This window comes from Curcuma longa, chromosome 15 (assembly GCF_044706935.1).
Source record: "Curcuma longa cultivar G26 ecotype Majalengka, Jawa Barat chromosome 15, ITB_CL_G26_1.1, whole genome shotgun sequence".
NCBI classification, from domain to species: domain Eukaryota; kingdom Viridiplantae; phylum Streptophyta; class Magnoliopsida; order Zingiberales; family Zingiberaceae; genus Curcuma; species Curcuma longa.
In genome coordinates this window covers 8,154,107-8,181,602 of record NC_133875.1, presented here as the reverse complement: position 1 = coordinate 8,181,602, position 27,496 = coordinate 8,154,107, and the positions used below count along the sequence as shown (strand labels likewise).

The 27,496-nt window shown below is 35.1% G+C and overlaps 1 protein-coding gene across 1 annotated transcript; it reads left to right on the top strand.

Annotated features, from left to right (window-relative positions):
• Nucleotides 1-3,408: 3,408 nt before the first annotated feature.
• On the top strand, nt 3,409-20,975 carry LOC141846298 (uncharacterized). Its single transcript, XM_074734309.1, has 9 exons — nt 3,409-3,614; nt 3,732-3,805; nt 3,891-3,972; nt 17,247-17,297; nt 17,450-17,550; nt 19,393-19,546; nt 19,628-19,816; nt 19,908-19,979; nt 20,330-20,975. Exons 1-9 carry the CDS (start codon nt 3,462-3,464, stop codon nt 20,390-20,392), a joined length of 939 nt encoding a protein of 312 aa, XP_074590410.1. The 5' UTR covers nt 3,409-3,461; the 3' UTR covers nt 20,393-20,975.
• The last annotated feature ends 6,521 nt before the right edge of the window (nt 20,976-27,496 follow it).

Below are 27,496 nucleotides of genomic sequence, written 5' to 3'. Positions count from 1 at the left end.
GCAGCGGCTGAGAGCAACAGGGGCAGCGTCGGGCTTCACTAGCGGCAGAAGGCATTGTCGGGCGTCGGTTGCTCCCTCGTGAAGAGTAATGTTTTGTTTGGGAGGAGGTCGGAAGGGGGAAGAAGGATAAATAAGGAGAAGATGAATTGTGATCCTTTTTGGGATGAAATGAGTTAAGGAGGGGAAAAAAAGAGAGAAAGGTAAGTTTTACTCTTGTTACTCATGAATCATTATAATTTTTACACTCCATTTGAAGTGTAAGGAAGGGAGAAAGGGAAATTCAAAAATATTTTATTTTAATTTTATCCCTATTTTAAAATATTAATTTTTAAATTAACTCATCTATTTAGATATTTTATTTTTGCACCGTCGCTTTCTCACACAACGCGCGTCGTCATTTCAATGTCCAACCTGTCACACTTTACGACGTCGGTATTCTATTCAACCCTCGTCGTAAATCTTTTCAAGGACAAGATTCAAGAGGACAGAGACAGATAATCCTAATCTTCTTCTTCTTCTTCTTTTCCAGAATAGAGACTTATCCAAAGAGCATGTATTGTCTATTTTAGGACTTTTTGTATCTCAATTTTTACATGCAATATTGATAGAATTTTATAGTTTCTCATCTATCCTCTACATACATTATCTTTTTTAAGAAGTGAGAATATTTTGTAACTTTATATATTTAATATTCATTCCCCTTCCTTTTCTCTCAAATAAGGTAACACATATTACGTTAATGAACCTTCTATTTTTTCAAACAAGGGGAGCATAAATATTTTACTTCTCCTCCCTTTCCCTTCTTTCCCTTCCCTTCCTCTTTCGTTAATGAACTTTCTCTCACCCCATCCAAACAGAGTATAAGAAGAAATAGGGTGGTCGAGCAATGAGGAGGAAGAAGAAATCACGGTGGAAGAAAAATAGTGTGAGGGTTAGGTTGGGGCGGTTAGGCAAGTGAGGAGGAAGAAGAAATCAAGGTGGAGGCAGTCGGGCGGGTGAGGAGGAAAAAGAAGTTATGGCGGAAGAAAAATTGCGTGAGGGTTAGGTCGGGCGATCGAGCAAGTGAGGAGGAAGAAGAAGTTATGGCGGAAGAAAAATTGCGTGAGGGTTAGGTCGGGCGATCGAGCAAGTGAGGAGGAAGAAGAAATCGCGGTGGAGGTAGTCGGGCGGGTGAGGAGGAAGAAGAAATTGTGGTGGAAGAAAAAATCGTGTGAGGGTTAGGTCGGGCGATCGGGCGAGTGAGGAGAAAGAAAAATTACGGCGGAAGCAAAAATCGTGTGAGGGTTAGGTATTTTATTTTTTAAGTTTCTTTCTGCAACTTTCGTTAAAACAGACGTTTTCTTTCCTTAAACCTGGCTATATATTTAAAAAAATGGGTTTAGATTATTATTAATAGAAGAAATCAATTGTTAACTCTAAAAAAAAAAAATGTTACTCGAGCTACAACCTCAGTAACGTATTCCTTGCCTCCGCCCTTGCTTCTACACTCCCATAAGTGACACAACCTTCTTAGCCTACTAGTCTAAGTTACTAAACTAATTATTCCTTACACTTAGATTCAAGAAGAAAAATCAATTGCTTATGGAAAAGAATAATGCAAATAAGAAAATATATTGATATAAAAAAATACAACTACTCAATTTAGCTAAAAAGATGTCTTTGCTTCACAACTATTCCAACTTTTCACTTAATAAAATAAACAAACGACATAAAAAGGGAATGTTTGAAGAAATAAATCAGCAATAATTTATGTAGTTAAAAAGTCATCTCTGCTTCATTTATTAAAATTTTTAAAAGTTATTTTATGGAGATAGTCAAGTTTTAATAGGATAATTATGATTTTATTAGAAAAGGTATTTTATTTTATAAAAAATAGTTCATGTTATAAGTTATAAAAAGATGTTAGGATCTCAAATAATAGATATATTTTAACTTAATATAATTATATTTTTTAATGGAAAATAATATCTATCTTTTAGATGAGAATCATATCTTTATTTGTTCACTATGTCAATTATTATGAGTTTATCAAATCTCCCGTGTACTTCTAGTCTCTTATTATATAGATTTGGAGCCTATTTGTCTTTTGTTAAATACTTTGTTTGTCCAAAAAGTGTTTACAAGAAAAATTAAAAATTTCCCATTGTGTTGCTATGTGCAAAGAAAATATTTCATGTTCAAATGGATCTCAATCTTAACCTCTTTCTTCCACCCAATTAATCCCTACCTCGATCTCAATTTTCCTCTTTTGTTTTGTTTGAACTTTACTTGATCTCAATCCTCCTTCTCTACTCGATTGAACTTCATTTTCTCAATCTCATCTCCTTAACCGTAATTGAGCTTTGGCCCTATTTTAATCCTCAACACAGCTACATAATTGTCCTTTGCTCTATCTCAATCTTGATGATGAGGGTAAAGAACACTAACTTTGAGGAACAACAATTTGCTCGGGCGAAGGACATAATTGAATTGACTATTACAGGATAAATTTATTGAAGTGAATAAGGATCGAATCTCAATAAAATCGAAGTAATACTCTCTCCGTAGTGACCAATTATAACTTTTTGATTTATTTTCTCATAAATGATCATGAAATTAATCATGTGAAATCATTAGAATAACGAATTCTACCTTTTTGAACACCGTTGGTTCAACTGACTAATGTCATTTACGCCTAGGCCGGTTCAATTGGGTAACGTCACAAACTATGCCATTATCGGCCCAGGAGGCCCATTATAACACCCACTTCGTAACAAAGAAAATCATAAAAATCTAGCTTTCTCACACGGACCCGATTGAACTTCATTTTCTCAATCTCATCTCCTTAACCTTGATTGGGCTTTAGCCCTATTTTAATCCTCAACTCATCTCCTCTTCTTGATTGACCTCCACCTCTACATAATTGCCCTTGTGCTCTACCTCAATCTTAATGATGAACATAAAGAATACTAATTTTAAGGAGCAATTTTGTAGTGATCAATTGTATATTCTTAATTTATTTTACAGGTGAAAGTTGACCATATAAAACTGTTAAAATAATAAATTCTATTTTTTACTGAAGAAAAACAACAACATGCTTGAGCGAATAACATCCACATTCCTTAGGCCGGTTCAACTGGCTAACGTCACGTACGCCTAGACCGATTCAACTGGATGACGTCACGAAGTATGCCATCCTCGGCCCAGGAGGCCCATTATAACACCCACTTCGTAACAATGAACATAATGAAAATCTAGCTTTCTCACACGGACCCGTATCATGGATACCCAGCTGCTGCCCAGTAGGTTCCTGCTGACACCTCAGGCCCGTTCAGCGGGACCCGCATCATGCATGAGCAGCCTTGCAGGCCCAAAATTAAAGGTGGACTACAAACCCAATCCATGACCCAGTAACAGTTCGTTCTTCTCGCTCGAACCCGGATCGGAACAAGGTTTTCGCCACTTCCACGGCGGGTCAGAGGATGAGCGGCGTCGGCCGCCGAGCGGGAGCCTTGAGGCTGTTCGATGCCCACTGCCACCTCCAAGATCGAAGAATCGCGACCGTTGCTCCCCACCTCATCCGTACAGCCCTAGACTCCGGCGTCCAGCGGTTTGCCGTCAATGGCGTCTCCGAGGTGCCCGTATCTCGTCCTTCCATTGATCCATCAAGAGTTCTTTGTTTTCAATTCCACGCCTTGCTTCTTTTCTTGGTGTTTGGGGCGTTTTGCTTGTTACGTTCGTTCCTCGTATAGGCGGACTGGCACATCGTCAAGCAGATGGGGGAGGAGTACCCTAGCATAATTCCCTGCTTTGGTCTTCACCCCTGGTGAGAAATTTCATTGCACTCCTCGTCTTTCTTTTCAAATTCTTCTTTGACGTTGATAGATAGTTCTGATCCATGCATCAAATAGGTTTGTTGCAGAGAGATCCCCAAATTGGTTCAGGTCATTGAGAGAATTCCTCAGCACGACGCCAGCCGCTTCCGTGGGTGAGGTATGGATGCTCCTTTCTTGGTTTTATAAGATTGCTGCAAGTCAAAACTAATGGTTGAAATTGTTCAGTGGTTTAAGGTTATATAGTAGATAGTTTTACTGTAACTAAAGGTTGATTATTTATATACATCCGGAAGTTGATGACGATGACACTCAGGGTCAAAGTAGATAAACTGACTTTGAAGGCTGTCTATCTCTTCACATGAGCAATATTTGCTAACTGATGGAATTGATACACTAAGGTAAGCAAACGGGAAATGAATGTAACAATAGGAAGTATTTTTCGGTATCGGTATCGGTATGAAATTATTATTTTTCGATATTTCGGTATACCAACATTTTCGGTATAATACCGTACCGAAATTATCAGTATACCAAAATTTTCAGTATTTTCGGTGTAATATACCAAAAATTTGGTATATTCGATATACCGAATTTTCGGTATACCGAAATTCCGGTATACCGAATTTTCGGTATGGTAACGGTATAGATTTTTTTATGCCGAAATTTTTGGTACGGTATACGGTATCGTATGCAAAATTCGGTATACCGTACCGACCCAGCCCTACGTGGTCGGGTCTAAGTCAACGTAAGTTAGTACCAAATTATTTTATTTTCAAACATTCATGACATTTACCTCGTGACAGATTATTTGACTCATTTTGTTATGACTATATTCACATTTCCTAGTTAGTAGCATATTGTCCATCTCGACCATTCTCACAACTCTATCAACTCTCACATCTAGGTAGACCCGACCACGGTTCGGAACCGCCGGTTCGATGGTTCATGGCAGGTCGACCCTTAACCTTAACCGCCCAAGACGGTTACGGTTCACGGTTCGGAACCGTCGGTTCACGGTTCGCCACGGTTCGAGATTATTATATTAAAAAAATTAAAATTTAAAATTTATTAAATTTAAAATTTATTGAAAAAAGGGCTTGCACTTATTAAGTTGCCTACGTATCCCCTTAGGGTATAGGGGAATCAAAGCCCACGTAGTTCTTTTACATTTTTACCCTTTTACATCACTCATTCACTCACTTCCATTTCCTCTCGTTCCTCCCGTCGTATTCGTTCCTTCCGTATCAAATTCTTCAACTTCGTCTTCTGAAAGTTGCATTCCTTGGATTCTCTTCTCGGCTCTGGTCCAATCGTCGAGTAATGCTTGGACTTCCAATGAGTCGGGAGACAGTTGATCGTCGTTCATCTAATATGTTGTCGCCGACACTGAATGTCTGCTCCACAGCAACAGTTGACACTGGACATGCTAAAATTTCTTTGGCAATTACCGAGAGAACGGGAAAACCTGAAGCCTTCTGTGACCACCACTTCAAAATATCGAAATCTTCGCTGTGACCACCACATCACGTGGAAATTTTTTAGGTCTCATTCCATTAGCTCTACAAAATCTACCCCATTGTTTCATCATAGATGGATGAGACCATAAATAAGAAATTGCAATTCTAATTGGTTTAATATAATTTTCTAAAAGTCTTAATCCATCTTGAACACATAAATTTAAAACATGACAAACACAACGAATATGAAAAAATAAACCATCAATAACAGGTTGACAAACAAATTTTAATTCATCTATAGAAGCGGTATTAGAACTAGCATTATCTAATGATATTGAAAATATTTTATGAGTTAATCCATATTCTTCTAAAATTAAACATAATAATTGTGCAATGTTATGAGCAGTATGTGATTCATCAAAAACTCTATGAGCTATCAACCGTTTTTGGAGGATCCAAGAGCTATCAATCCAATGGCAAGTCACACCCATATAGGAATGAGTTTGCCAATGATCGCTCCAAATATCGACACATAAAGAAACTTTATTATTTAATTTACTAAATTCATCAATTAAATTCTTTTTTCCTTGTTTTACTAATTTTTTAATTGTACGGGTAAGTGTAGTCCTAGGAACACGTTTAACACTAGGATTAAGAGATTCTTTACAAAAATCTTCAAATGTGCATTTAGATCCAAAACTAAAAGACAAATGTTCTACGAAAACAAATTTAGCTAATGATTCTCTTAATTTATTATCAGAATATAAAAATAAACCAGAATCAGTACTACTACCGGTAGAAAATCTAGATAATTGTGTTTGAGATAAATCAAGTCCATATTCTGTCGGGTGCTTCGTTTCTACATGTCGTTTTAACGACCCATAGCCGCCGCCCCGCCGGCTTGGAATTTGTAGGAAGCATTACAATGCTTGCATTTTGCACGCATTTCTCCCGATGGAAGAGTGACTTTCTCAAAATGTTTTGTAAAAATAGTAGATTTAAGAGGAGGAGGTTCCCGAACCTTAGTAGTAATTGCATCATTACTTCCTTGTGTTTCGGGCATCGGAAGGTGTTGGGCCTCGATCTCATCGTCGGTGGATTGGATGATGGGATCCTCGTGCGTTATTTCTTTCCCCCTCCGAGATCGATGTGAAGAACTTCCACCGTGGCCTCCTTCCATTGTAGTCGAAAGATGGAGTCGGAGCTCGGAAACGAAAGAACGCGAACTTACGAAGTTGAGAATGAGAGTTAGAGAGTAGAGAAGTGTGTGAAAAATGATGAAATGAGCTCCCTATTTATAGAATTTGGATCATAACGGACACTAAATCATAGCCATTGATCAAAAAACGGTCAAATGATCTCATCCGTTGAAAAAAAAATCAAAAAAAAAAAGAAAAAAAAGCCTCCAACGGCTCCGAACCGCCGGTTAACCGTGATGATGGTTCGGATAGAAGCTACTATCTGTCGAGAACAGTGATGATGGTTCGGATACGAGCTAGTCCGACTAGAAAAGGGTGAATAGGTGGTGACTTTCAAATAAAAATATCTTTTTCTTGCAAGCCAAAGACAAATCAACCATGTTAGTGTGCATGTGCTTGTGTGTATATAACAATTTGAGTCATATAAAAATGCATTGGAAATAAGAATAAAAATAAACTACAATAATATTGATACTAACACACTTAATGTATCCGACTCAACGGCATATGAATTGTCTAGTGAGTCAACACCATAAAATTCTACTATAAATTGTTCCTTTACAAGAGGTAATAGGATAAACCTTTTACAATCCATGCTTAGGATGTTTACAAGTGATCTCTTCTTACTCGATACAATAAATATAAAGCTAAATAAGAAAGAAATTACCAAGGTGATTGAGTTGATCCATTCAACCTTTTTGAAACTTTTAGAGACCTTAAACAATGTAGAGATGGCAATCGAAGACTTTCTAGTCCACTTCAATAGATTCATGTCAAGCTCCCCAATAGCTTTTATAAGAAAGGATGCAACAATTTTATTTTGCCCACTTCTAATCATAACCAATCTCTAGTCAACGACTAGCTTGATAATCTACTGGAGCCAGTTCCAATCGTCTAGAGCTCAAACAACAATGTTCTGTTCTTCAAACTCTTAGTTCAGTCAACTCTCAAATCAATTGAACATCACAGTCGACTGAGACTCACCCCTGACTAACTGAATATGATTGGAGATCCCAACTTGGCTCACACCATTATAAGTCTACATAAAGCTACAGGATCAATCTTTGCTGCAGATTATGACCTAAAACAAACGGTCCCTTCCTTTGGTCAAAAGATTCACTATTTGACTGCACGTTGAGGAAAATTATTTTTATTTCTTCTATTCCTTCCTTTCTTTACCTGATTGATCTTCATCGGCTTGATCTCTACCTCGATCTCTGCCTAATCCATAGGATTAAGCTCCACTTGCATGATCTTTGCCTTCCTTGCCTTATCAAGCTTTGCCATGATTCCCACCTGGTTCACCAGATAGAGCGCAAGCTTAGTGGAAGGGATCTTGCAAAAGAGCACTAGGAGTTTCGCCTTGAGGGATGAAAGAATCTAACTTTACCAAACAGAGATACTTGTGCCTTATGTCGATCATTCATCTGACTATCAATTTTGAACAACAGAAAAAATAAATAAATCAATCAAAGCTATTGAGCAATCTAATTCGCAAGTTGAGTAAAAAATATATTTATGCATATTAGCATTTAGAACATTCAATACTTTTTAATGTTAATCATCACGTTGTAATTTTTTTTGGATGGGCTATGCTCTTACATAAGAGGGAAATTGATATTGGATATTATTTTAATGAGACCATATATATGCCCACATAACTCATGTTACACCATCCTATAACTCAACCATATATTGTCTATATATGCTTTTAAACCTTTAAGTTGATTGATCAAAACTATGTTGAGGACATTTGGGAAAATGTAAACAGTATGACAATTGCAAACTAAAGAAGAGACTAGGCCATACCAATTGCCTTTGAATATGTTTGAGCAAAGTTAATGATGGTCTGAGACCTTGAACATATAATATAAATAAAATAAATGAATCATATGACATGTGATTCCAGTATTGAAGATCCAATAAGTTGAGATGGTACATACCTCTCCAAACTGGTTATGTTCTCCTAGGTTTGCTGTTTGTGTCTGAGCTTGAATAATGTCAGCTACTTGATGTTTCTCATGTCTAACCCAGTCAATTGCATGAGAATGATTGAGGTGATTGCATTAGGAACTTCATCAATGACCACAGGGACCTACTATGCCACCATGATTCCTTTGACCACCTTTGCTTTATGACACCCTACCAAAAAATCAAATAAATTTAGGAATTGAAGTGTGCTTTACATGGGCTGATTCACTAAATACTGAGTTTATTGTAGATGAATGAAAAAAAATAGGAGGTAGCAACGAATTTTACGACGAAAACCAAATTAGCAATGAATTTTGCGACGAAAATGTATTCGTCGCAATTCTATCGTAATCAGTATATCGAAATTCTGCAACAAAAAATCCTATTCGTCGCTAAAGTCGTTGCCAATTTGCAACGAATCTGTTCGTTGCCAATTTGCAACGAATCTGTTCGTTGCCAATTAACAACGAAACTATTCGTTGCAAATTTGCAACGAACAGATTCGTTGCAAATTAGCAACGAACTTTCGTTGCAAATTGACAACGAACAGATTCGTTGCAAATTAGCAACGAACTTCTATTTGTTGCAAATTGGCAATGAACGGATTCGTTGGAAATTCGCAACGAATCTATTATTCGTTGCTAAAGTCGTTTCTAATTTGCAACGAAAGATAAATTTTCGTTGCTAATATTTGCGACGAGTTATTCGCAACGAATTTAGATTTGTTGCAAGATTCGTTAAAAAAAATTTTGCAACGAATTCTGTAACAGAATTCGTTGTAAAATTCGTTGCAGAATCAATTTTTTTTATAGTGTAATACCCAGTATGACCATTATGCTTTCTCTATGTCAAAGCCTTAATTCAAAGGATCTGCGATATTAGCATCCGTCGGTACTCTACATATCCTCACCTCTCCTTTATCGATGATCTTTCGAATGAGATGGAAGCACCGTAGTATGTTTTAGTCCGATTATGAGAGCGAGGTTCCTTAGCCTGTGCAATAGCTCTATTGTTATCACAATAGAGGTCTATAGGGTCCGCTATGCTAGGAACCACTCTAAGTTCAGTGATGAACTTCCGGATCCAAACAGTCTCCTTTGTTGCATCAGATGCAGCAATAAACTCGGTTTTTGTTGTTGAATATGCGATTGTGTCCTGCTTCGAGTTCTTTTAACTCATACCGCCACCATTCAAACAAAACACATACCTTGACTATGATATGAAATCATCCTTGTCGGTAATTCACTAATTGACTCCAGAGCTTCTACTAACATATATATTTTTGTCATCTAAGGATTAAAAGGCTAAAAGTAGGAAGAGGGGCAAAGTCATATTGATGCTCAATAAGATGAAACCAATTGCATACAAATTGATCCTTTAGGATCCTAGTTAAAGCCTTAATGTAGCTTTCTACTATCAAATGACGCCAAGCTTTGTCAGTTATCTTTAATTCACTTTTATTTACCATGATAGTATTTCTGGTTAGAACTTCTGCTGCTTGTAGTGACTATCTCTAAGTTAGTTTTCTTATCATGGTATTATTGTTGGTAATTCAGCTGTTAAGTAGACTTTTGATGGAGCTGTTGTTGCTTGTTGTAACTAACTTACCTATATTAATAATTACTAGTATGATAGGAAGTCACTAGTCCTTCGCTTACTTTCGTATCAGATGACGCCTAGCTTTCCACCCAGTAAGATTATTAATCTAAACAAAAAGAGAGGGAAAAAAGCATCTCGATATCCAAAATATATAATACAGTTAACACCATCCTTCACTTATAAACCGATACAAGAAGAAAATCTACATTAAATGGAAAAGTTTCAATATTCAAGTTTAAGTGACCAGGCGAGCAGACTGCCCGAACCTATACGCGTACGCGAAGGACCGACTCCGCGAAAAGTCCTCCTCCTCCTTCCACCCACCGTCGTCAAAATTCTGGGCATAACTGTCGTAGTCGTAACTGGCCGGCCGGGGCATCCTCGCTGTGCCGACGGCCCTTTTCATCCTCATCGACAGCCCTGACCACGTCACCCGCCTCGCATGCTTCTTCGCCATCATCATCCACCGGCGAGGGCGCCGGGAAGTCATAAGATCCGGCAACCCTCACCGCCACGCGTTTCACTGCCGACCATGCTCTCACCGGAAGCCCACTCCTGCCGTGGCTCATTCCTCGATCTTATCAACTGAAGTTTTCCTCTGTTACTTATATAGAAAGGAAGAAAACGTTAACTAATGAAAGAAAGGAACAGGAAATGATTAGCATTTTAAAAAATTGAACGATTAGCTATAGTTTAAATAGGTATTAAGATTAGGTTTAATCATTCGTCACACTCGATTATATATTTGACTGATTTCTATCATCTATTGTGTCGCATTATCAGTTAAGTCGGAAATGATTGCAAAGGGGAGCGGAACCTTTACATGCATCGGCGGAAAATATTCTGTCAGGCTGTGCGACGGCTGTCCACGATAATTAAATGAAAAATAAATTCAATTAAGTTAATTAGAAGGTACAACGACTAATTATGTTTAGATTGTAGGCATGATTACGATGAGACGTAATGGAATCATGGTGGGAGAAGACTTGGAGAACAAAGTCATTTATAATGGGCCTTTTATCTAATTTTTTATATTAAATTTATATTATAAATCCACTAAAACTGTATACCCTCACAGCCTCACTCATTTATAAAAAAGAAAAAGAAAAATTCAAATTCAACCCTAAACATATTATGTGCATGCAATTCATATACCAATTTTCACTAAAAGTATTTTATAAATTAATTTATTTTTAAAAATAATAAAAAACAAATTATAATTATTATATAAATTTAGCAATAGGCTAATTTTATTTTAAAAAATAAAATAAAAATAAAAATTATAATAATTTTGATTAAAATTATTTATAAGTTATGAATATAATAAATTTTAAAATTTTTAAAATGATATAAAGTTATATATATATATATATATATATATATATATATATATATATATATATATATATATATATATATATATATATAATGTATGATACTATAAAAATGGTATTTTCCCGAACAACATACTTGATTTTGCATATTATCCAAAATACATACTCCATTTTCGAATTGATCAAATCATTTATCTCTTCCCATTCTCTTTTTCTTAATATTGTTCTTCATTTTTACTATAAATGCGTTACTTTTTTTGTTAAAAAAATCTAATCTCTCAGTCCTCCTTAATCTCCGTCTCGATGAGTTTCCTCTATCATCTTCTTCGCCTCGCCCCAATGACGCAAAGAGATACAGTAAGTTGATGACAGTTTGAAATCAAGGCAATAACTTTTGATCAATTTGTGTTGGGCTCTCGGAATTAGTAGTGTTTCTGATCGAGATTAGGAAGAAAACGAACGACATGAAAGTCGTGACGAGCTACATCAAGGACATCAAAATGCAGCTTGGTCTATCAAGCTCTGATGCATTGGAGAAGCCGATCATGAGGGGCGAAAAATGAGCGCTTCCAGAGGATGAGACCAACTTCGTCGATTCTTCGCCAAAGGGCAACTTCGATCATAGGATATTAGGGTTTAGGGCAAAGTAAATTTTTGATGTGTAGTTCCTAGTGGTGAAGTAAATTTTCTATTTCAAATTAAAGATATGAAATTTATGTGTTTTAAGGTGGTTTTATTTTTTTGATTGGTAGTTGTTTGATGAAATGCTAAAGTGTAACTGAAGGCAAAGATGGAGGTAGACACCGCTTGGTTGTTTGTGAATGTTAGCATCAATGGGGCTACTTACTTGAGGATAATTGACCTCAAGGTTTACAAGGGGGTACAAGGAGCTTAGGGAGGCCTTGGATATCATGTTAAAATGATTTTCCCTATGTAAGCAAGCATGCCTTAATTGTTGCTACCATAAATTGATATGTGTTTATATTTCTCAATAATTATTATTATAAATCATTAATTCCCATATTTTTTATAGGAGAAGTATCAAGAAAAGAATGTTGCAATGGATATGAATATGCCATCACTTACAAAGACAAAGATAGTGACTTGATGTTGATGAGATGCTCTTTTGGAGTGAGTGTCAAGTATTAACTTGTGTGTTTGAGAAACTTTTCCTTTTTCTTATGAATTAACCTGAATCTCTTTAATTGTTATTTGTAAAATATTTATATTTTCTTGCAAAAGACTAAAGATACTTGAAAGAATCTGAAGCAAGAGGTCTAGAATCAAGACAACTAGAAATTAACCAATTGTATAAAGAGATGCAAATTGAACTTGAGCATGTACTTCAAGAAACTAATTATTTTGTCTAAGTTTATAGACGGTAAATTAAAAAAAAGGAAAGATTGGAAGTGGATTTATATCACCTTATCATCCCTATTTAGATAAGAAGTTAAAAGTATAAAAAGAAAAATTGCAACACAAGATGCTAAACGTTGTTCAAGCATGCATTTAATTAGGAATATCATGCATATTGTATATAAGATGTGATATTATTGTGTGAAAGAAAAGGAAACTATCAACTTGAGATCTATTGTTATTTATCTTTTGTAAATTGATATTTGATTTGTTATAAAATGATCTTATTTTTTATTTGAGAAATATTTTATCTTAATCTATGTTGGTATTGAATTCTTATTGTAAATTGATATTTGAGGAACTATCAGATGAGTATTTTTGTAAAATAGTCTTGGTTTTAACATGTTAATGAACTAATTTGTGGTGTCGGCCAGTAAGTATAATCGTAATGGCCCTAATAATGAGTCTTTTGATATTATTTTTATGCTTGAATCTAGTTGAAAAAATTATTACTCTTAATATAGCATATTACATTGTTGTTTGGGAGTATGGATATATTTAGAGCAATAAACGAGTACATAGATTTTCATTTGAAATCATTCCGAGTTGACCATGTATACCAGAATCCTAGCTATGTAAATAAACATTCTGAAATAAGAATCACATTTGTGTCAATAAACATTTGCAATATTTTGTGCAAGTGTCCATTTAATCTATATTGTAGATAAACATGGTGTGCGGAGTCACACACAGAAGACCATGTTATCAGTTCCTTATAGATTATAAACAGTGTTCACAACCAAGATGGATTGGACAAACCATTGGAGTGGTTGTAGTGTAATTTGGTCTTAGTCTGTCTTGACTATAGAATTACACTAGTACACTAAGTGTGTATTGAACAGGACCATCTGAGGATTGTTCGATTTATACTGACTATATAATCGAACTAAACCTCTGTTACTATAGATGTACATGCTCTTAATCCCGATATAATAACAAACACATGTGCTTAGTATGTACTTCTTTAATTCATCAAAGGGTGAGATTTAGATCGATAGATCAATAGGCCCGATGAGTTGGGAAGTAGTATTATGTACATGGTGTGTTGTTGATTATAGAAGGAAACTGTGTCCTATAATCTAGGCTGATGATGTCCCCTTGAGGAGCTCATAAGGATTATCATGTAAACCCTGCAGGTGGACCTTGTCCGCATGATAATAAGGTTGAGTGGTACTACTCTTGGATTAGAAGTTGATTAAATTCGAGTTGTCAGTAACTCATTTAATTGACGGACATACGATATCTTAAACACAGGGAGACTAATGTACTGATAGTAAGAAGGAGCCCATATTATAATATGGGATTGGTGCGGTAGTGCAATAATAACTCTCTAGTGGAATGAGTTATTATTGATGGACTTAAGCTGTGTGTTCGGTAAAGAACATGGGAAGCTTAAACCCATCAGGAGACCAAAACCAATTCCTCCTCTAGGTCCCTACTGTAGCCTCTAGAAATCCTCAAGTCCACCTTGGAAGAATTCGTGAAGAAACCAGGCATTCGAACCCATACAAGGCTGTGTAATCGATCAGCTGATCGATTACACACCTTGGTAATCGATCAGCTGATCGATTACCAAGCCTCGTGGGAGATCGACTGGTAATCGATCAGTTGATCGATTACCAGCCTGGTAATCGATCACCTGATCGATTACCAGTGTTAATGAGGAAAAAGTAGCGATGTTTAATCGATTGTTTGATCGATTAAACACCTCGGTTCGAATTGGAAACTTCCGAAATCTTGCCAAAATCTCCGAATTGATTGATCTAAATCATACCATGTTTAGGATTCAATCATACCATGTTTATGGCTCAAATTATACCATATTTATGGGATGGCTAGGCTATAAAAGAAGGGGCTTGCCAAGGGTTGAAGATGACACGAGATTAAAGCTTTGGTGGCCGAGACTCTCTCGGCAGCCAACCCCTTCTTCTTCTTCTTCTCTTTTCTCCAGACAAAGAGAAGGAAGGAAAGCTTAGCTAGCCATCGGAGAGGAGAATTCTGGTGGAGAAATTCTCGAAGGATCGTTGCCCACACAACGTTCGAGAAGAGGAGAGGAATACAGCAGAAGATCAAGAGGTCATCTACATCCTTCGCAACAGTCCGAAGAAAGGTATAATTTAATGTTTCCGCGTTAATTAAATTATGCTTTTCATATTGGATCCTGTAAACCAAACACAAGAGCCCAATGATCTAAACGAGTCGATCAAACTTCGTTTGATCGACTATGAGGGCAACTTGAGATCGTTTCCGGGAAAATTTTTGTTCTGCAAGAATCTACCGGAACGGTTTTTCAAGACTTTCCCATCAATGGTATCAGAGCGTTGGTTAGGGCTCTGTGTGTTTGGTTTCAGTTATTTATGCACTTTTTCATGCATAAGTTTAGGCAGGATAATAGTAGGAATTGCAAGTAGATTAACTCTGTGGTTGCAGGATTCCTAGATCCAACTATTATGGCCTAAATTGTGATATGTATGTATTGATAAGAGGCCTTTTGGGGAAGAATATTGGAGCCTGGAGACTAATTTTAATGAGACCATATATATGCCCGCATAACTCATGTTACACCATCCTTATAACTCAACCATATATTGTCTAATGTATTCCTTTTAGACCTGTCTAAGTTGATTGATCAAAACTATGTTGAGGACATTTGGGAAAATGCAAACAGTATGACTAATTGCAATTATTAAATGCAAATATAATTAAAATTCCATACCAATTGCCTTTGAAATATGTTTGAGCAAAGTTAATGATGGTCTGAGACCTTGAACATATAATATAAATAAAATAAATGAATCATATGACATGTGATTCCAGTATTGAAGATCCAAGAAGTTGAGATGTTACATACCTCTCCAAACTGGTTATGTTCTCCTAGGTTTGCTGTTTGTGTCTGAGCTTGAATAATGTCAGCTACTTGATGTTTCTCATGTCTAACCCAGTCAATTGCATGAGAATGATTGAGGTGATTGCATTAGGAACTTCATCAATGACCACTGGGACCTACTACACCACCATGATTCCTTTATCCACCTTTGCTTTATGAGACCCTACCAAAAAATCAAATAAATTTAGGAATTGAAGTGTGCTTTACATGGGCTGATTCACTAAATACTGAGTTTATTGTAGATGAATGAAAAAAAAAGGAGGAATAGCATACAAATTCTTCCAAAAGTCATTGTTATAATTGCTTCAAGTCTTCATGAATACAATGTAGACAGTATTCGAAAAATGTTCACTCACTACAATTATAATTTGTCAACATCAGTGGTAAAGGGAGATAGTACATCAAACTCAGTGATTAGTATTTCCAATGTTCTAAGATAAGCACCCATTTCCCTGTTGATGCAAACAAAACAATTTTCCAATATTGCCAACTCAAGTAATAAGTAACAATTATCTAGCACGATCTCAACTTTTTACAATTTGATCAACATGGTCTAGTGGTAATTCTGAGTAGATTTGAAATATTGACAAAGAAGATTCAGCTATGGAGCGTCAGCTTTGATTACTGAGTTTCCATCAAAGATAGTTTAAGCTTAACCACCTTGGTCAGGTGAAATTTTTTACTCTAATGTACCTGACATATTTTAGTATGATTGCAAAATTTGTTTTGATTGTGGTGTTAGATGAACCTTAATCCACGAAGACAACCGTGATAAGGAATGCTGCATTATGTTGCGCAGCACATAGTTGTAGCCCTTAGGCTAACACAACTGGATGCCAATGATCAATTTTGATTGGCAATTATGAGTACATAAGGCTTTTGACTATAAAATAATGGACAATCACTTGAAAAATGAAGCTTTCAATTGGTGGCTATGTGTGGACAAGAAGCCTCTGGATCTTTTCGTAATAAGACTAACTTAAAGCCTATTATCCCTAATATTTGTACATGTAATTTATTTAAATGAATTACATGTACATATGTAATTTGTTTAAAACAACTTGTCAAATGAAAATTCTAATTTATTTAAAAATTTTTGTTTTATATATCAATATTGGGTGATCTCCATTCTAATTACAGTTTTTAATTATCAGATATCAGTATTGGATCATGCTTTACTAGATCATCCAATATTCAAATATTAAACTTTTTTTCCAAATTACTTTACTATAATCGATCTGTTCCATGTGTCACTTATTGCAAAACGGGATATGAGGTTGGGGCTGATTCATATTGTTCAGCATGGGCCCACTGCATTTGATCATATTTTATGTTGGCACAACTAAATGCAACATTTTGCCATCCGGTTCAATAATAGTATTGGTGCCAATTGTAAACTCTGGATCTTGGTACCAGCAATTTAAATGCTCATGTTGAACCATATATATATATATATATATATATATACTTTACATTTAGCTGATTGCACAAAAAAAGGGTGTACCACCCCTGAACTGAATGATTTTTGTTCAAATACCTATTAAGAATTTGTGATTGAAATTGTGTAGATTGGCCTAGATAAAGGTTCACACGGAAAACAGATTGATTTCGCACAACAGGTAGTATTTCGTTCAGTCTTTAGTAGATTAGTAGACTAATCTGATGGGGATTTCTAAAATCTATCATTTACTTGTTTCATGCAGGTACTATCACTGTAGTGATCTTAATTAAACTTTTTGTTCATCTGGTATTTAGCTTCGTTTTCTCTTAGGTTGATGTTTTTAGCCAGCAACTTCAACTTGCCAAAGAATTAAAGAAACCAGTTTCCGTTCATTGTGTGCGTGCTTTTGGAGACCTTTTGGAAATCATGTTGTAAGGGTTTAACTTAGTTCTGAATTTCTGGACTTCCATAACTTTGGTATCATGTTAGTACTGAATTTTGTAGGTTCTAATGGTTCTTGCAAATGTTCAAGGAAGATGCACACAATACATTGGTTTTCAAAGAAGATGATTATAAGTATCTAATTTGGACAAGGAAACAGATGTACGGAAAAGGAAATGATCTTTCTTATGCAAATGAGGGTGACTTGCATAGTTGATCAGACGACCTCTATTGATAGCAAGTCATAGTAGTGTCCTTGGAAGGTTGGTGTGATTTAGCTGCTCATTGTTAGATTGTTAGAAGGTGATGATACCAACAGAGTGCAGAGATCATGAGAGTTCGGTTAGATCCTAATCAAAGTAGAGCAGTAGTGGGATAATGGTGATGCCAAAGTTTGAGAATGATGGGAAGCGGAGGGGTAATAGTGATACTGAATTTCTAGGTTTTGGCTCTAGTACCAATTGACATAACAACAAATCAAATTGCCACCATGGAACTTGAAGGAAATTGATGGAGTGAGCAAAGATAAATATCTCAAAGAGAAACTCTCTTTGAGACTAACTCTCACCAAGAGAATCCAAAGAAACTTGTATGGATCAGAACATAGGATCCTAACTTGATTAGGTATTGTTTCATAAAATAAAGATTTAGTTAATCCCAAGAAAACTCTAATTATCCCAATAAAGATTCTAATTGATTTTTTCTACAACCTAAAGAACTGTTAAAATGTCTTTAAATTATGTATTAAATAGGATTGAAAATTCTGACTCCCTTATTTACCTCCAATAGATGATGAATTTGGAAGCTCATGAATTATTTGCTGTTTAGCTAAAGAGAACATGTTAATATTTCAGACAATCAATTATTCTATAATATTTACTGCACAAGTAAATTGTTTCTTATCGAAATAAAATTATTTTCTAGGCAACAAATTGCAAAAAGAATTATTGACGCCTATCATGGCTCAGACCTTTGCATAAAGTTCATGAACTTGATGAATGTTTATCAGTTCATTGTGCAGTTCGTAGCCTCAAATTTTAAATCAGGCATGTAGCTAGTCGCAATTATCTTAAATGTAATTGATAGGGTCTTGGTGAAAGGCACCTTTCATAAGTGGATTCATGGAAAATTTCCATGTTTCCTACTGGTCATAACCCCACTTTACGGTTATGGTGGGTACCCTGATAATGAGTCTCATGTTGATTGTCTCTCCCCTTTGTTGTTTCTGTGAGAAATTAGTGTAACTTTCATGATTATGCTGTCCTCTTTGTTTTTTCTTTAAGCACATTCTTATTGTGAGGGAAAACATGGAGATTGTGGACAATAACCAACATAATCAAAATTGAACTTGGTTAACCAGAAACCTATAGCTTTGAGTTGGATAGGTAGTTATACTGAATTTTAATCCAATAAATAATTCAATAAATGTAGTAAGTATAGTTATGATTGATATAATAGCAGAAACAAAAATCAACCTAGACAAACTGCTAGGGATTGCCTTAATTATATAGATTGAGTTATCTGCTGTTTTTTAAGTTTTATAATTTGATCTATTAGAGAACCTAGGAGGCTTTGATGCAAAATTAATTGCGATGGTGTTTAGATGATATCAACTCCGATTTGCTCTGATAACTTTCTACATAACTTGTTTCAAGGAAGCACAATTTACAACAGGATGAGGCATTTTAAGATCTTCTTGTAAGTGGAACATTGTCATGTCGATAATACCTGCAAAAAAAGAAATTCAAATAACTTTACCTTTGGCATCTACATCAATATATGTGTACTTATTTATCTGGTAACAGGAATAATTCTTTAATTTTCATGATCAGACACACTGGCCCTTTCCCCGAAGGTGTTATTTTGCACTCATATATGGGATCTGCAGAATCAGTTTCTGGGTTTGCAAAGTTGGGTTCATATTTTTCGTTTTCTGGATTCCTGACATCCATGAAGCCACAGAAAGCAAAGAAACTGCTGCGATCGGCAAGTCTTATTAAAATATTACTAATTAAAACAAGAATCAACTAGATTTGTTTCCCTCTGACCCACCAGAATTTTGTTTAGGTACCAAAAGATAGAATTTTAATCGAGACAGATTCACCCGATGGATTGCCGACTGCAAACACTAGTTCTTGGATTCCAGTACCAGTTTTGACTTCTAAAGGTGAGCCAGGTGACCAGTTTAGTGATCAAGCTGGAGAAGCAACAAGATTATCAAAGGAAACACTGAATCATCCTGCTAACCTTCTCAATGTAAGTATGGGTTATATATTAGTCTAATACAAGTGGATTTTGGCGACTTTAAATTGACCGACATAAGAAATCATGCATGTGGTCTTTTCAGGTACTAAATTATGTGGCAACTTTGCTTGAAATATCTGAAGAAGAACTAGCACAGCTAAGTTTTGAAAATACTGTACGTTTGTTCTCTTATCCTGGTTCCAAAATTAGTTCCGATGGGCGCTGAGGTTTCTTCTATTTCATATCAATGTATGAAAGTTTGACTGTTTTACATGCAATGATTTGACTTCTTTATGTGCATATTGTAATTACAGCATCTCTTCAAATTGGCACGGAAAATGACATTTAAATTAACTAAAACATAATGCAAGATGACATTGCATGAAATGCTATATTGCGAATGACACATTACATTTTCCATCAATTGATTGTTTGAATGCAGCTGAATTGTATCGACGGCTTCGATATTTCACAGCTTTGATTTTTTTTTCCTTTACGTTAATCATTGGAAAGCTTGGTTTGCAGGATTTCTTTCACATAATCACATGCCTTTCGATGATCCTGCGAAAGAGCCTCGATTACGGCTGAAGTTTATCAAACATATGCATCAAGTATGACCCCAATATGCCTTTCCTTGAGCAACTTCATGTTAAAATACAAGCATTTACGTCAAAACAAGTGTGGATAGTACACTCAGTTTTTTTTAACAGAGCATGCCTAGCCTAAAGATTTTACCAGAACCAGTTTCTTAACCAAACAATGTGAGATAATATTGTACTTGATGACCTTCCGGTCGGTTATCACGGTGGAAATTGCAATGGATAAGAGTCGAATCTCGATAAAACTGAGGTAATATCTTCCCCATAGTGATCAATTATAATTTATCGATTTAACTCCTCACAGATGATCGTGAAATCGATCGTGTGAGATCGGCGGTGTGATGGATTTCACTCTTATTGCAAAGTGAGGTGGATGTTGAAGTGAGCGCTCAATAGGTCAGGTGTTAAGGTGAAGGTTAGATCCCACCTCCACATACAGAGGCACATGTTAAAGGATGCTAAAGTTTTTATTTTATTTTGAGACTGCTTTGATGCTTGAATTACTAAAGTGCAGTAGAGGCAAAAGCAAAGAATTACAATTGTAAAATGGAGATATATTGAACCTATATAAGTCTTGGACATATTCAAGTATTTATAGGTATGAGACTGAAGAGAAATCTTACCAAGGTCGTGATTATGATCTTAAAAAAATAATAAGGATTGTTCTACCATTTTAATTGTTTCTCCTGATTTAATTGTCATTTAATTATGACAGTTTTAATCATTTAGTGGTGATGACGATTGCAGAGGGATTGTTATCTAGATTGTGGGCCTCGTCAACTTGGTACCGTTATTGAGTAGAGAACTTGAGGAATAACCAAGCTCGATGGAGAGCTTGAGAAATTGCATCAAGTGGAGAGCTTGAAAAATTGAGGTCAGTTCAGCTCCTCGCTAGGAGCTTGGCTCTCCGAGATTCCTGTTTGAGTTAGATTTGTCATGAAGCTACTTCTCACCGCGTATGAAATGTAATAGTATCAGAGTTAAATATAAATAAAAATTAATTAAACGAATTAAATATATACCTTCGAAAAACTACTACTGTTATGCACACATCATGGTAATAAGTTGGAGGTAAAAAAATTTTAGAAGTGAGTAAAAATTACAAAATGAATATAAAAAAATAAGGGCATAATATAAAATGATATAGTCAAAAGAATAGTAAATAATCAAGGTAATAATTTCTTATACTTGTCTTATGTCAAATTTCTCTTAAACTTTTCTTTTAAATGGTTTAATTTCATCATTCCACATGTTCCTCTTTTAACCTCACAATAATTTTCTTTTTAATTTCTCGAGGAGTTAAAACGTATTCCTACATATTATATAGGACAGGACCTGCAATTTGTTTAAAGAAGAATCCATCATAAATAAATCATAAATACATGAGATGAATAACCTGTAATCTATTTAATACGAAATACATTATAAATAAAGAGTGAATGATTTATAATCCATCTTGTAAAAATATATCGTATGTATGTGAGATGAATGATCAACAATCCACTTACATCGTAAATATATATAAAGGGCGAATGATCTACAATTTACTTAGTAAAAATGTATCACATATATGTGGAGTGAACGACTTATAATTAACTTGATACGAAGTATATTGCACAAATATGATAAATGCATTGCAATCCACCTAGTTAGAAAATCATTTCATAGATAATGTTCAAAGCCTGTGCACGAGCGAAAAGACCTAAAGACCGTTTTTGAGTATAGAGTCAATGTTCTATAACATACAACAACAACAACAACAACAACCAAGCCTTATCCCACTAAGTGGGGTCGGCAATATGGATCCTTTTACGCCATTGAGCTCTATCTCCTATTATATCATCATTTATATTTAAATAAATTTTATCTTGTTTTATTGTTGCTAACCAAGTCTTTTTTGGTCTACCTCGCCCTCGTTTGATATGCGTATTTGTCATAGTTTCACACCGCCTAACTGGAGCATTTATCGGTCGTCTAAGTACATGTCCGTACCACCTTAAACGTGTCTCACGGAGTTTTTCCTCAATAGATGCAACTCCAACTTTCTCTCTAATGCTCTCATTTCTTATTCTGTCCATCTTCGTATGTCCACACATCCATCTTAACATCCTCATCTCCGCAACTCTCATCTTTTGCTCATGTGCTCGAGTCATAGCCCAACATTCAGCGCCATATAACATGGCAGGTCTAACTGCCGTTTTATAGAACTTTCCTTTAAGTTTTAGAGGCACTTTACGATCACATAAAACACCTGATGCTCTCCTCCACTTCAACCATCCTGTTTGTATTCTATGTAAGATATCTCTCTCAATCCCTCCATCGGCTTGCAAAAATGATCCTAAATATTTAAAACTCTCAGTTCCAGACAACTCATCATCTCCTATTTTAATACTTGTCTCATTACGTTCAATATTGCTAAACTTAAATTCCATATATTCTGTCTTTACTCTACTAAGCCTAAAACTTTTCTCTTCTAGTGTTTCTCGCCAAGATTCTAATTTAGCATTTACTCCCTCACGTGTCTCATCTACCAATACAATATCATCTGCAAACAACATGCACCATGGTACGGTATCTTGAATGTGTCCAGTAAGTTCATCCATGATTAGTGTAAAAAGATAAGGACTTAGAGCTGACCCTTGATGTAACACTATCTTTATTGGAAATGCTTCAGTTAATCCGCCTGAAGTCTTCACTCTAGTCGTTACTTCCTCATACATATCCTTAATTAGGTCAATATATACTACGCTAACACCCCTCTTTTCTAGAATCCTCCATATAATTTCCCTTGGGACTCTATCATAAGCTTTTTCTAAATCAACAAATATCATATGTAGATCTTGCTTTTGCCTCCGATACTTTTCAATTAGTTGTCTGAGAAGATGTATAACTTCTATTGTCGACCTACCAGGCATAAACCCAAATTGATTTTCGGTGACCATAGTCTCTTTCCTTAATCGTTTTTCTATTACTCTTTCCCAAAGTTTCATGGTATGACTCATTAATTTAATGCCCCTATAATTTGCACAATTTTGTACGTCCTCCTTATTCTTATATAAGGGAATTAGAGTACTTACTCTCCATTGATCTGACATTTTCTTTGTTTTCAATATCATGTTAAATAATTTTGTAAGTCATTCAATACCTTATTTCCCTAGGCACTTCCATACCTCTATCGGGATATCATCTGGTCCAACGGCTTTTCCATTTTTCATTCTGTTTAAAGCTTGTTCTACTTCTGAAATTTGAATTCTACGGTAAAAATTTAAATTTCTATACTCATTTGACCTGCTTAAATTACCTAAGTTAAGTTGATCACCTACACCTTCATTAAAATGTTGATGAAAATGCCTTTTCCACTGCTCTTTTATTTCTCCATCATTTACTAATACCCTATTGCATTCATCTTTAATACATCTTATTTGGCTAATATCTTTTGTCTTCCTCTCTCTCACTTTAGCTATTTTATAAATGTCTTTTTCTCCTTCTTTTGTATCCAATTTTCGATATAACTGCTCAAAAGTTGTATTTTTAGCTCCATTCACTGTTTTTTTAGCCTCTTTCTTAGCTAATGTATATTTTTTTTAAATTTTCTTTATTCTTGCAAATATATAATTTCTTATAGGCTATTCGTTTTTCCTTCACTTTTTCCTGTACTTTCTCATTCCACCACCAAGATTCTTTACTTGGTGGTACATGCCCCTTTGACTCGCCGAGTATACTCTTGGTTATTATTTTCAACGTTGATACCATTTTATCCCATGTCGTAGTAGGGTCACCGTATACTTCACCTAATACTTGTCCTTCTACCTTCTCCTTAAATATGTTTTGTTTCTCATCCTTCAACTTCCACCACTTAATTTTAGGAGTAGTGGATATTTTCTTTTTATGGATATTATGCTTAAGACGTATATCCAATACTACTAACCTATGTTGGGTTGTTAAACTTTCTCCAGGAATGACCTTACAATCTTTACAAATCTTTCTATCCCTCTTCCTAACCATAAGAAAGTCAATTTGCGATTTATTATTCCCGCTTTTAAATGTGATCAAGTGTTCTTCTCTTTTCTTAAAAAACGTATTAGCTAGTATAAAATCATATGCGATCGCAAAATCCAGTATAGTTTTACCTTCCTCATTTCTTGTTCCAAACCCATAATCCCCATGCACCCTCTCATATTCCTCATTTTTAACTCCAACATGTCCATTTAGATCACCTCCTATTAAAACCATTTCATTTGATGGAATATTTTGTAATACTTCATCTAGGTCATTTCAAAACCTTGATTTGATATTTTCATCTAATCCTACTTGAGGTGCATATACACTAATTACATTTATAGTGTCTTTCTCCACTACTATTTTGAGAGCTATAATTCTATCCCCCTTTCTATTTACTCCTACAACTTCATCCTTTAACGAACTATCTACAATAACACCAACTTCATTTCTTGTTTCTCTTCCCTGTGTACCATAACTTATAACCCGAGTTCTCTATCAACTTTGCCTTTTCGCCTACCCATTTTGTCTCTTGTACACACAAAATACTAATTCTTCTTCTAATCATCGTATCTACTACCTCCATTATTTTACCAGTAAGGGTTCCTATATTCCATGTTCCAAATCTTAGACTATTAATTTTCCTATAATTTTTATTCTTACCCAACCTATGGTGTGAGAATTTTGCTCATTTAACACTACACCCAAGTTCTCATGGAGATGTAGCGGTCCTTGCCGAGACGTTACAGTCGGACCCTACAACGCGTTCCTTCCGGGGAACATCCTAGCATTAACACAATAATTTAATGGATACATTCATGAGTGTTTGCCTTAGTTTAACGCTGGCTGGCAACCTAACGCAACCCTCCTCTTTTATCCGAGCTTGGGACCGGCAATGATAAGGTAAACTTATCACAGGAGAAGTTTCAATGTTCTATAACATAAGTAATTTAATTATTTATTAATTTAATATGTTGTCATACAACTAACTCCTTTAGAGCGTAAAGCCAAAACTCTATACTATAAGTACTCACATAAGGCAAAGTCAAAATTCAATACTATAAGATTATGCAACTACTGTAATTTAGTTATTTATTACATTCATCACCCTACTAATTTAATGTAAAATTATGCAATTCCTTTTAGATGACAGAGTTGAAACTCGATAGTAAAAATAGTTCATTTATAATTTTGTCAATTTAATATAAATATCACATAACTCATTTAAGGGCGCGAGGCCAAAGGTAAGTATAAATGATTTATCAATTACAATTTATTTATTCGGTGATCTAATTATAATCTAGTTTCTCATGGTTTTTTAGGATAATTTGTACTCTTTTATGACATTTCTATTGATTTCCGTCCTCTTTATATTTTAATTCTAGTAATCATTTTTGTCATAACAAATTCTAAGAATCAACAAGGAGCAATGAATGAAGACATACACCAAGCAACAAGAGTAAATAAAACATAAAAATAATTTTTTTCTAATCCCTTGATAATTATATCTATTTTTATAAAATTGAATCATGCACAAAGTTAGTTGGATGAGAAGACCCATCTCGAATAAAGAAATTCCACTACATGTAATTTATTTTAAACACCTCGAGGCTCCATAGTCACTAGAAACAAAAATATATCACTAATTAATAATAATTAAAAAAGATAATCCCAGTAGCCACATCTCTGGGTGGTCGGCCCGATCCCACTATTTAATTAATAATAATTAAGACTCTATATTAAGTGTTAATTATCACAACAAACCAAAGAGTTAATTATCTGGCAATAATGGCGGTGCGTGGAGAGACAGCGACGCAGAGAAATTTTATAGTTTGGATAAGGAATAAAATTAGGGTTAGGAAAATAAATACAAAAAATCTCACCCACTTTTCTGCAAAAAGGTGGATCCCACCCGGCCCCACGACCATCTGTGAGGAGGTAAATCGAGAAAGTGCAGTTGGTTACAACGCAGGAGGGTATTGCCTGTTCGCCAGGATTCGAACCCTTGCCCTCTTCTGCAAGTCTGCTGCGTCGTAACCAACTCACCTATGCCCCGGGGGCAAAAAAAATCCCACCCACGCATGAAAAGGGAGGTGAGAGTTCTATTATTATTTTTTGTAAAACTATCCAAATACTTTCTGGAATTGTAATTTACCCCTGTGAAATATTCAATCATATAACACACCCTATGTCAAACTCGAGTTTCTTTAACATTGTGTTATATTTAGGATTAGGGTTGTAAATGAATGGAACACTAATGAATAAATTTGATTTTTGACTTGATAAAGTTCACTTATATTCGTTTAATAATAAAATATAAAATATGTAAGTTTGAACACTAGTATGTAATATAAATAACATTTAATTACAAATTTATTTTTTATTAAAATATGTACAATTTATAGATTTTTATAACCTAAAATTATTAAAATAAAGCTACTTGTCACAACAGATTCCCGTCACAAATTTTGTGACGGGAATCTGGACCGTTCGATTTTAAAGTTTAGATTAAATCCAGGCCGTAGATTGAATGGATGATTGCGATGATTTGGATTTAATCTTCTATTTTAAAATTGAACGGTCCAGATTCCCATCACAAATTTTGTGATGGGAATCTGTTGTGACAAGGATCATCTCTCAAATTATTATTATATTAAAAAAGAAAATATAAATATTATAAATTAGATAAACATCTAACTAAATTATAAGCACAACAACATCCCGATAAAAAAACTCAAATTCAACTCGAACTTAATATAAATTTGAATTAATAAATAAATTTACATAAATTGGATAAGTAATATAAATTTAAACAGTGTAGTTAAACTGTGTAGTTAAACTTCTGTTGATTGAAATGTGAAAATGTGCCGACTCATTTTAACGTCGCCTGTTGACATTGCAAATTAATAGTGACAATTTCTAAAATTTTTAAATGCCTACGAGACGCATCTAACTTTCTTTTTTCCCAAAAGGTGCACCTGATTTGCATTTTATCACTTCCACCAACAGCTAATCTCATTCACGTTTTCCTAAGCATCCGAGTCACATTTTAAAAAAATCATTAGTTCGAATGCATGTAACCTTGACATCTCTC

What these genes read in the sequence shown, in the direction of transcription:
- LOC141846298 (XM_074734309.1), top strand. Translation starts at nt 3,462, where the DNA reads ATGAGCGGCGTCGGCCGCCGAGCGGGAGCCTTGAGGCTGTTCGATGCC. An exon ending in GACCTTTTGGAAATCATGTT is followed by an intron (nt 17,551 to 19,392) that starts GTAAGGGTTTAA and finishes TTTCATGATCAG; the next exon opens with ACACACTGGCCCTTTCCCCG. An exon ending in AGCTAAGTTTTGAAAATACT is followed by an intron (nt 19,980 to 20,329) that starts GTACGTTTGTTC and finishes CTTGGTTTGCAG; the next exon opens with GATTTCTTTCACATAATCAC.